We start from the raw sequence: 9,866 nt of genomic DNA, 5'->3' as shown, positions 1-9,866 counted from the left end.
GAAGCTTCCAAGGTGGAAAGAATTGAAAAGTAAGCTTAAACCCTAAACCCTAAACCCTAAACCCTAAACTGTTAACCTTATAACAACTTATCAAACTGTTAACTCAAAGTAAGCTTGAGCAACTATTAACTCTTAAGCGATGACGTTTAATACAACCCGATCTGCCAAGCGAGGTGCCCCCTACTCCTGTCATCGCTTGGAACTCTTCTGATCGCCATACAGCCCATTCGCTATCTCAACCCTCACGCCGTAGGGTTCTGGCGATGTGACCTTTCTTACTTTCATAACTTGATCATTATTCCCTCATCTGGGGGTAGAGGCGCCTTTCGGATCCTTCTCTACCTCCCTGAGTTTTAGAACAACGATCTGGATAGTGAGGTATTTTCTTTGAACCTACTTCAGTTATCCTTTTAACTTCTTCCACCCTTCACGCCGTACCTGAACTTGTTCAAGACGAGAGGGATTTTATCTATCTTCGCACCGTCTGCAAGCGTGGAAGCTTTATCTGGTCTTACTGGGCCAATATTGATGTTTCACTTAAAGGGGACAAGGCGTTTTCCATCAACCTTCCCTTCCCTCCATTTAAGGTCACGAACACCCCTGACCTTTCAGTTTATCTTGCCTGAACATGTCTGAGGTGAGAAGGACTTTCTCTGGTGCCTCAGCTTGCCCAGGGTGTACATCTCCTCCCCCCTGGATGCACTGAGGACTTTTAACCTATTCTCGCCTGCACTCACTCAAAGGCGAGGAGGACTTCTTCTGTTCTCGCCTGCACTCACTCAAAGGCGAGGAGGACTCCTTCTGTTGCCTCAAGACGCACGAGAACGTTGAGGTCTTTAATCATCACCGGTGCCTCCGATCGCCGAAAGACGATGAGGTCTTTTAAACTTTTAACTGAGGCCGCCAATCGCCGAAAAACGATGGGGACTTTAAAACTTTTAACTAGAAAGCATGCAATCTTAGAAACTTTAAACTTGAAAACTCTTCTTTATTGGGTGGCCTCATTAAAAACCCTCCTTATGGAAAAAAGAGTGCCCCTTTGAACTGTTTTAACAGAAAGCATGTAAATCTCTTCATGTTCGTCTTTACTTACAAGGCTTTAAGTGTAATATAATTTGAGATGCGTGGCGTTCCAAGTGCGAGGAATTGCCCCTCCTTCTAACGTCTCTAAGCGGTAGGCGCCGTTCCCGAGCACCTCGGTTATTCTGAACGGTCCCGTCCACTTAGGTGATAACTTGTTCTCCATCTCGTACTGATGGGCCTTCCTCATCACCAGGTCGCCCCCTCTGAACTGCCTCGGCATTACCCTAGAGTTATACCTTCGCTCAATCCTCCTCTTTACTGCTTCGGCCTTCACTCTCGCCTCCTCCCTGACCTCATCCAGTAAATCCAGATTCATTCTTCTTTCTTCGTTCGAGTCTTCCGCCACAAAGTACTGGAATCTTGGCGAGCTTTCCTGGATTTCGACTGGAATCATCGCATCACACCCATAAACTAGGCTAAACGGGGTCTCGTGGGTTCCCGACTGTTCAGTGGTATGGTACGCCCAAACTATGCGGGGTACCTCTTCAGCCCACGATCCCTTAGCTTTCTCTAGTCTTCCCTTTAAACCTCTCAGCAACACCCTATTGGCAGACTCCACTTGGCCATTTGTCTGTGGGTGCTCAACGGATGCAAACACCTGCTGTATTCCCACCTCTTTGCACAGCTTTTTCAACAGGTGACGTGCAAACTGAGTCCCATTGTCTGACACCAGGCGTTTAGGCACACCAAACCAGCACACTATGTTCTTCCATACAAAGCTCTCGATCTTGTGTGCGGTGATCTGGGCCACTGGCTCCGCTTCGATCCACTTGGTGAAGTATTCAATCGCCACTACCAAGTACTTCATCTACCTGACCGCCAATGGGAAGGGTCCCAGAATGTCAATTCCCCAAGTATGAAACGGCCAAGGGCTGTAAATTGACTTCAGCTCTTCTGGAGGCGCCTTGTGCCAATCGGCGTGCTGCTGACATTGAGCATACTTCTTGCAGTCCTCCCTCATCGTTGGCCAGTAATAACCTGCACGGAGAGCTCTTGCAGCCAGAGCTCGACCCCCGATGTGACTCCCACATATACCTTCATGGAGCTCGGCCATAATCGTTGTACATTTTTCTCGTGCACACATACTAGGAGTGGGTGTGTGAACCCAAACCTGAACAGCTCGCCGTCGATCAAGGTGAACTTGCTAGAGTTCTTCTTTATCTTCCTAGCCTCCGTCGGATCCAGCGGGAGAACGCCATCTGCCAGGCAGCGCTGGTATTGTGTTATCCATGTGTCTGGCCTATGCGTAGCGCAGACCTGCGCCACGTTCACCCTCTCCCATCGACATGCTCTTATTCTTGGCGTTCTCAAGGTCTCCTGGGTTAAGGACCTGTGACTTCTCGCCCCTCTCTCCGTCGACTTACTTATCTGAAGAACCTGGTGATCTGATACAAACGCCCTAGGTGTCTTCAGAGTTTCTTGAATAACGGTCCTCTGCCTACCCCCCTTGCCTGAGCTGGCGAGCTTGGCTAGCAAGTCAGCTCGGGCATTTTGCTCCCTGGGTACATGCACCACCTCGAACGAGGCAAAGGAACCCTTCAACTCCTGCACATACTCCAGGTAAGCCGCCATTTGTGGATCCTTGGCCTGGAACTTGCCTGTTACTTGTCCCGTGACCAACAACGAGTCACTCTTGGCCACCAACACCTTAGCTCCCATCTCCTTAGCCAACAAGATACCTGCAATCAACGCCTCGTATTCTGCTTGATTGTTGCTAGCTTTAAAGGCAAACCTCAGGGACTGTTCTATCAGCACGCCGTTGGGCCCTTCTAGAATGACTCCAGCACCGCTGCCCTGCTGGTTAGACGATCCGTCCACCGAAAGTACCCAATGAAAATCGTCCCCCTCAACTCGTGCTGCTTCTGACGAGAGCTCGACCACAAAATCAGCGAAAATCTGCCCCTTAATCGGTCCTCGGGGTTCGTATTTGATGTCGAACTTCGACAGCTCCACTGCCCACTTCACCATTCTCCCAGCTACATCAGGCTTCTTTAAGACTTTCTGGATAGGCAAGTCGGTCATCACCAGCACCGTAAAGCTTTGAAAATAGTGGCACAACCTCCTCGCCGAGAATACAACTGCCAGTGCAGCTTTCTCCAAGGCCTGATACCTTACTTCTGGGCCTTGTAACACCTTGCTAACGAAGTAGATAGGTTTCTGAGTCTGACCTTGATCTTGGGCGAGCACCGCACTCACCGCCCTCTGAGTTACAGCAAAATACAACCTGAGAGGGGTTCCTACCAAAGGTTTGCACAAAACCGGCGGGCTCGCCAGGTACTCTTTAAGCTTTACGAAAGCTTCTTCGCATTCCTTCGACCAGACAAACCTATTGTTTCGCCTTAAGCATTGGAAATACGGATGGCCTTTCTCTCCACTAGCTGACACGAAACGAGATAGGGCGGCCATCCGACCTGTAAGCTGTTGCACCTCCTTTACGGTAGCCGGGCTTCTCATCGCCAAGATGGCAGCACACTTATCAGGATTTGCTTCAATTCCCCTTTCAGTCAAGAGGAAACCCAAGAACTTCCCTGCCTCTACGCCAAAAATGCACTTCTCGGGGTTTAGCTTTAATTTGTACTTGGCGATCGTGGTAAACATCTCCTCCAGCGAAGTCACGACCATATCATCTACATACGCTTGCACATTCCTTCCCAGCATTGGTGCAAGTACCTTGTCCATCAACCTTTGGTACGTGGCCCCCGCGTTCTTCAGTCCGAAGGGCATCACTTTGTAGCAGTAGCACGATCTCTCAGTCATGAAGGCGGTCTTCTCCTCATCCATGGGATGCATTTTTATCTGGTTGTACCCTGACAAGGCGTCCAGGAAGCTCAACAACTTGCACCCTGCTGCACTGTCGACCAAGGCGTCTATGCTTGGCAAAGGGTATGAATCCTTTGGGCAAGCCTTGTTTAGATCCGTGAAGTCGACGCACATGCGCCACTCCCCGTTACTCTTCCTCACCAGCACGACATTGGCCAACCATTCAGGGTACTGGACTTCCCTGATATGACCCGCGGTGAGGAGCTTTTGCGTTTCGTCCCTAATCGCCTGTCTTCTCTCCTCATTAAACTTTCTTCTTCTCTGTCGCACTGGTCTGACCTGTGTGTCCATTGCTAGGTGGTGACACAAGAAATCGAGATCGATTCCCGGCATGTCTGAAGCAGACCATGCAAAAGCATCCAGATGCCTTTCTATCACTTGGCGATCTGGTCTTGTATCTCACCTTCCAAAGATCTTCCCAACTTGAAGACCTTGCCCCCGATCTCCCTCTCAAGCCACTCCTCGACGGGTTTGGGCCTTGTTTCACTGGCGATCACCGCCCTGGCGATTCCCGATTCCCTAGCCTCCTCTGGGTGGTTTCTCGCTTCTTCCTCCCGATCGGCGTTCTCTCCCCCTGCTTCGGCGTCCACCATGACGACATCGCCTTCGGCGGTCACTTCCATCGCCGCGTCGACAACCCGCCCCTCTCTGCCCCAGGCTCCACACCGGAAGGTGGTGTCGTGGTGACGTAGCTCACCGCCCTCTTGGTCTTGAGGCTGTTTTCGTAACACTTCTTTGCCTCCTTCTGGTCAGACCTTATGGTGATCACCACCCCTTCCATCGACGACAGTTTAACCTTCATGTGCCTGGTTGAGGGCACAACACCTATTCTATTGAGGGTCGGTCTTCCCAACAGAATGTTATACGCCGAGGGGGCATTCATGAGGAGGTACTTGATCTTCTTCGTCCTCGAGGCCGCCTCGTCTGTGAACGTGGTTCTCAACTCAATGTACCCCCTGACCTCCACCTGGTCGCCAGCGAACCTATACAAGCATCCTCCGTAGGGCCTTAACTGGTCAAGGGGTAATTGTAGCTTGGTAAAAGTCGGCCAGAACATGACATCTGTCGAGCTTCCTTGATCCACCAGTATCCGGTGGACCTTCCTTCCCGCCGTGACTAGCGAGATAACTGTGGGATCGTTGTCATGAGGCACAACGTCCCTGAGATCCTCCTTTGTGAACGTAATGTCCACATCTGGCGAGTGTTCTTCGAACACATCTACTGCCATCACAGACCTTGCATATTTCTTCCTCTGTGTTGCAGTACATCCACCACCTAAGAAGCCTCTAGCGATGGTGTGGATCTCGCCGTGAGTGGGCACCTCATGCTGCTGGCCCTCACTGCTTGCCGGCTGGGAGCTCGACGCTTGCCCCGTTCTCTTGTCTAGTAGGTAGTCATTCAAGAAGCCGCTCCTGACCAAATCGTCGAGTTGGTAACCCAGGGCCAAGCACGAATCAAGGGAGTGACCAAAACTTTGGTGGAATTCGCACCATGCGTTCGGTTTTGGTCCTACACCTTGTCTGAGACTTTCTCAGGCGCCTTAAGCCTGTCAGCTATGTTGGGAATGGCGATCAAGTCCGCCACTCCCATGAAGAACTTGTACCTCGGGGGGCGATTGAACTCCCTAGGGCGCCCTGGACCCTTCCCCTTGTTTTTCTTTGGATTGTAAGGATGGCGAGTCCTTTGATCCTTTTTGGCCGCCGCCGTCTCCAGCACCCTTTGCGGTTGGATTCTAGTTTGGGCCCGTGGCCTAGCAGGAGCCACGTTCCCTCTCTTTTCTGCAACCTCGCTTTCGTCGGCGATGTGGGCCACAACAAGTCGCCGAACTTCAGCAAACGTGGCGGGGTGGCCCCTAATCAGCGCCTCGCTGAAAGGTCCAGGCAACACGCCCTTTTTGAAGGCGTATACCAACATCTCCTCGTCCTTGGCAGGCGAACGGACCATCTGTGCTCCGAAACGATTCAGATAGTCCCTGGGGGACTCCCCCTGATATTGCCTTACGTCGAACAAGTCGTAAGACACCCTAGGTGGCGCCTTGTTCACGATGTACTGGTCGACGAAAAGCTTTGAGAACTGCTGGAAACTGGTTATGTGACCTGTAGGCAGGCTAACGAACCATTCCAGCGTTGTTCCTTGGAGTGTGTTCATAAGCATCTTGCAATAAACTGCGTCTGAGCCTCCTGACAGCATCATCTACGTGTGAAACGCGGTGAGATGTGCTTCAGGATCCTCCACGCCGGTGAAAGAAGCTTTCACAGCTACCACGCTCGCAGGGATCGCCGTGTCCATGATCGCCTGAGCAAACGGCATCGGAAAGACGCGCGGCGGCGATGACGGTGTAACTTCTTCATCGGTTGCGCGTCCTCTCTGCTCGTGAAGAGCTTGACGCAATTCCTCAGTGACCTTGCTGAGTTCCTCGTTTCTGGCCTGAGAGGCGACCAGGTCTTCGTGCATCTTCGCTTGCTCCACGCGCGACGCCTCCACATTCTCTTGCAACGCGCGCATGATCTCCATCATTTGCGCCATGGTCATGGCGCTTTCTTCAGTAGTTGGCACAACGGGACTTGGACGCGTACTTCTCATCTTTCTCATGAAATATCAACAGATCAAACTCCAACAACCAGAACCTTTACCAGCGGAACGATCGATCCAGCATTCAATCGGTCAAAACCTCCACAGAAACTCGCAATCTCAACACGAACCACCTGCTTTTCCACTAAAATTCCCGATTCACCGATCGAAGACTCAGACGAACGGTAAAAACCTCGATTTACCGATCGAAACTCGCACAAACGGTGGAAAACTTCAATTCACCGATCGAAACTCGCACAAACGGTGGAAAACTTCAATTCACCGATCGAAAACCCAAACAAACGGTGAAAAACTTCGAAAATGGTTGCACCAGCACACAACCACACAAGAACTGCAGAAACTTCAAAAAACTCACGCTGTGGATGGGAAACACGTTTTACACGGCCCCACGGTGGGCGCCTGATGGTCCTGCCGGTTGACCTGAGTGCAAGAGTCTTGCCACGTCAAAGGTCTCTCCTTTTGATTAGCTTCGCACCACGTTAGCCTTTGCTCCTCACGCCCTAATTCCTCGCAAGAACCTGAAGAAAACAAAGTGGCGCCGCTGCGGCCGATCGCGCTCCGACGCTCAAGTCAGTGACGAAATCACCAAAAACTCAGAGAGAATATCTCAACTCAAGGAACCGTGCGCAGTGAATCTCAGTGTACTAGAAAGTATTCTGAAAGCGTACCTCAAAAGTCTGTTAAGAGTTCCTTATATACCTGAGCACTTTCTCTCTCCTGACGGTTACACCTCTGGACACGTGGCTCGCATCCAGCTGTACACGTGTCGCCATCTGGAGCCTCCTCTACTTGAGCGTCACTTCTACTCTTCAAGCCATTCGACTAAGTTACCCATACAAGGAGTAACTTGGTGCACAGCTTTCCTTGGAGCGCGACCCCTTAAGTGGCGAGTACGGGGTGTCACCATGCACACCTTCCCTGCGGTCTCGCCTGCTGTTATCACGATCTGCTTCACTTGCACACCATGCATGTTCTGGGAAACTGTTCCCTTGCCTCGACCTCTGGCTAGGGAATGATCATCTGATAACCTCATCCTCCACTGCTGCGTGACAAGCATATCACTAGTCCCCCGTACTTGTACCCCTTGGAAACCTTAAGCAAGCTTTCCTGATCTTCCGGCGATGTGCCCCTTTCGGCGGTCTCTAACCACCTGATCTCCTAGTACTCACATATGGCGACTATGACGCAACTCTGGTGACCACCGGTTACACACACTAGAGATCGGGGGACGTCAAGTCAACGATCGGCGACTACACAGACTTCCCGATGTACTTCCCTTCTGTCAGCCAGATGTCCCGTTCAACACGCCTATATTATTGCTTGCTGCCACGTCATCACTCCCGATTACCTGATCGGTACAAGTCCCACTACACATGTTTTTCAGTTTCAGTTCTCAAAGCTCAGATAAGTTAAGAGGATTTCCGGAAAGCCATGACCACCAGACCTGCACGCGCCAGGAGTGAAGAGATGACCATGCAACAACTCATGGGCATGATGCAAGGGCTGCAGGAAGCAATGGCAGCATCGAAAGCGAAGCATGAGCGCATGCAGGCAGACCTCACAGCATCTCAGGAGAGAAACGATGAGCTGCACCGCGCCTGATGTAGACGAACTATGGTGCGATGTAGACGAACCCGAGACTGCCTCCCCACCCAGAGAATTCACCACACCGTTCTCACAGGCGATCCTAGAGACAGCAGTCCCCAGTACGTTCACAGGGCCCAAGGTAACCTTCACAGGGATGGAGGATCCTGAGGCGCACCTTACTGCGTTCCACACACAGATGATGTTGGTTGGCGGTTGTGATGCTGTAAGGTGCAAGCTCTTTATGAGCACGTTGACTGGGATGGCTATGGATTGGTTCATTAGCCTCCCAGAGGGTCACATCACGTCCTTTGCACAGCTCTCACGACTATTCACGGAGCAGTATCTAGCCAACAGGGCCCCAGCCCCAGTTTCGTACAACCTTTTCGATGTAAAGCAGTATCAAGGGGAGACCCTGAAAGAATACATAAGCCGTTTCGGGGCACAGGTGGTGAAAGTGGGTACCATAGACGAGTCCATGATCGTGTACGCCTTTAGGAAGAAGGTGTGTCTTGGATCTTTTAGTCAATCGCTTAACCACAGCCGCCCCAAAACCTTTGCTGAAGTAAGGCGTCGAGCGGTAGAACACATTGCCTTAGAGGGCGAGGCGTACGAGAAATGCACGACTGCAGCACCTGCACGACCGAGAGCGCAGATACGCACACAACCCGCTAGGATCCACGAGGCCGCCACAGAAAGAAGAAACCCAGACAGGAAGCGTTCCTACGAGAAAAGGAGGACCCAGTCTACGAGCCAAGCAGAAGGAAGGAGAAAGGTAAATAGACCACTAAGGAGCAACTTTGTGGTAGAACTCAAAGACCTCATCGTTGTGCCCAACATAGCTGACAGGTTGAGGCCGCCAGTGAAGTCTGACAAGGTGCTGGGACCTCACAAGGAATTATGGTGCGAATTTCACGAGGCATTTGGGCACCATATTAACAACTGCTTGGCGCTGGGATATTGGTTGGATGAGCTTGTGAAGAAGGGTTTCCTGAAAGATTACCTCGCTAGGTCCACCACGACCACAGTCTCGGCGACGCCAGAGGAGGGCCAAGCACACGAGGTGCCAGTCCATGGGGAGGTTCACACCATTTCTGGTGGATTTTCTGAAGGAGGGCTGGCTGCCCCTCAACGAAAGAGGTACGTGAGGTCAATGAGATCAGTAGCAGAGGAATTTCCGGACGACCCTTGGGAATCAGACCTCGTGTTTACGAGGGCTGACCTACGGCATGTCATCCCACACGACAATGACCCCGTGGTCATCTCAGTGGTCATAGCAGGAAGGAAGGTGCATAGAGTTTTCGTGGACCAGTGTACTTTCTGAACCACAGGGGTATTCTTAATGGCTGATTGGACATCCTCTGAAATGGGAAAAATAATGCCCTTTGAGGCTACGCTTAATCGCGTGCCACGTGGTTCATCGTGCGATCATTTTTAAGAACCTCTTGCGCTCCCCTTGAGCACTTAATCCTGCAACACGTGGCATCATCACACGGTCATCATTTGTTGTCCCTCGCGCTTCTCGTAACGTTTAAGTTACCCCAACCCCGCGCTTGCAACCACTGTTACATCCACTTTCTCTGCCCTTTCTCACTGTTCATCTTCTCTGAATCCCTTCTCTCGCGACCCCTGTTCATTCGTGCTTCCGCTCTCCACGCCCTTCAGCCCCCAAAGGTACGGTTTTTTCCCTCCTTGATGATTCTCTTCACTGTATGAACTGCCTGGGACTGTCCATATTACCGCATTTCTTTGGATATCGTTTGTATGCTTCTTTGTTCCTCTCGTTC

General features: G+C 51.4%; 2 protein-coding genes across 2 annotated transcripts; one reads left to right on the top strand and one right to left on the bottom strand.

Moving 5' to 3' along the window:
• Positions 1–5,412: 5,412 nt before the first annotated feature.
• On the bottom strand, positions 5,413–6,096 carry LOC137805556 (uncharacterized). The gene has a single exon (XM_068605503.1). The coding sequence runs from the start codon at positions 6,094–6,096 to the stop codon at positions 5,413–5,415; it is 684 nt and encodes a 227-aa protein (XP_068461604.1).
• A 2,140-nt stretch (positions 6,097–8,236) lies between these two features.
• On the top strand, positions 8,237–9,403 carry LOC137805551 (uncharacterized). Its single transcript, XM_068605498.1, has one exon. It carries the CDS (start codon positions 8,237–8,239, stop codon positions 9,401–9,403), a length of 1,167 nt encoding a protein of 388 aa, XP_068461599.1.
• The last annotated feature ends 463 nt before the right edge of the window (positions 9,404–9,866 follow it).

Source organism: Phaseolus vulgaris, chromosome 11 (assembly GCF_000499845.2).
Source record: "Phaseolus vulgaris cultivar G19833 chromosome 11, P. vulgaris v2.0, whole genome shotgun sequence".
NCBI classification, from domain to species: Eukaryota; Viridiplantae; Streptophyta; class Magnoliopsida; order Fabales; family Fabaceae; genus Phaseolus; species Phaseolus vulgaris.
The sequence above is the reverse complement of the archived record's forward strand: the minus strand, read 5'-3'. Positions and strand labels throughout refer to the sequence as shown.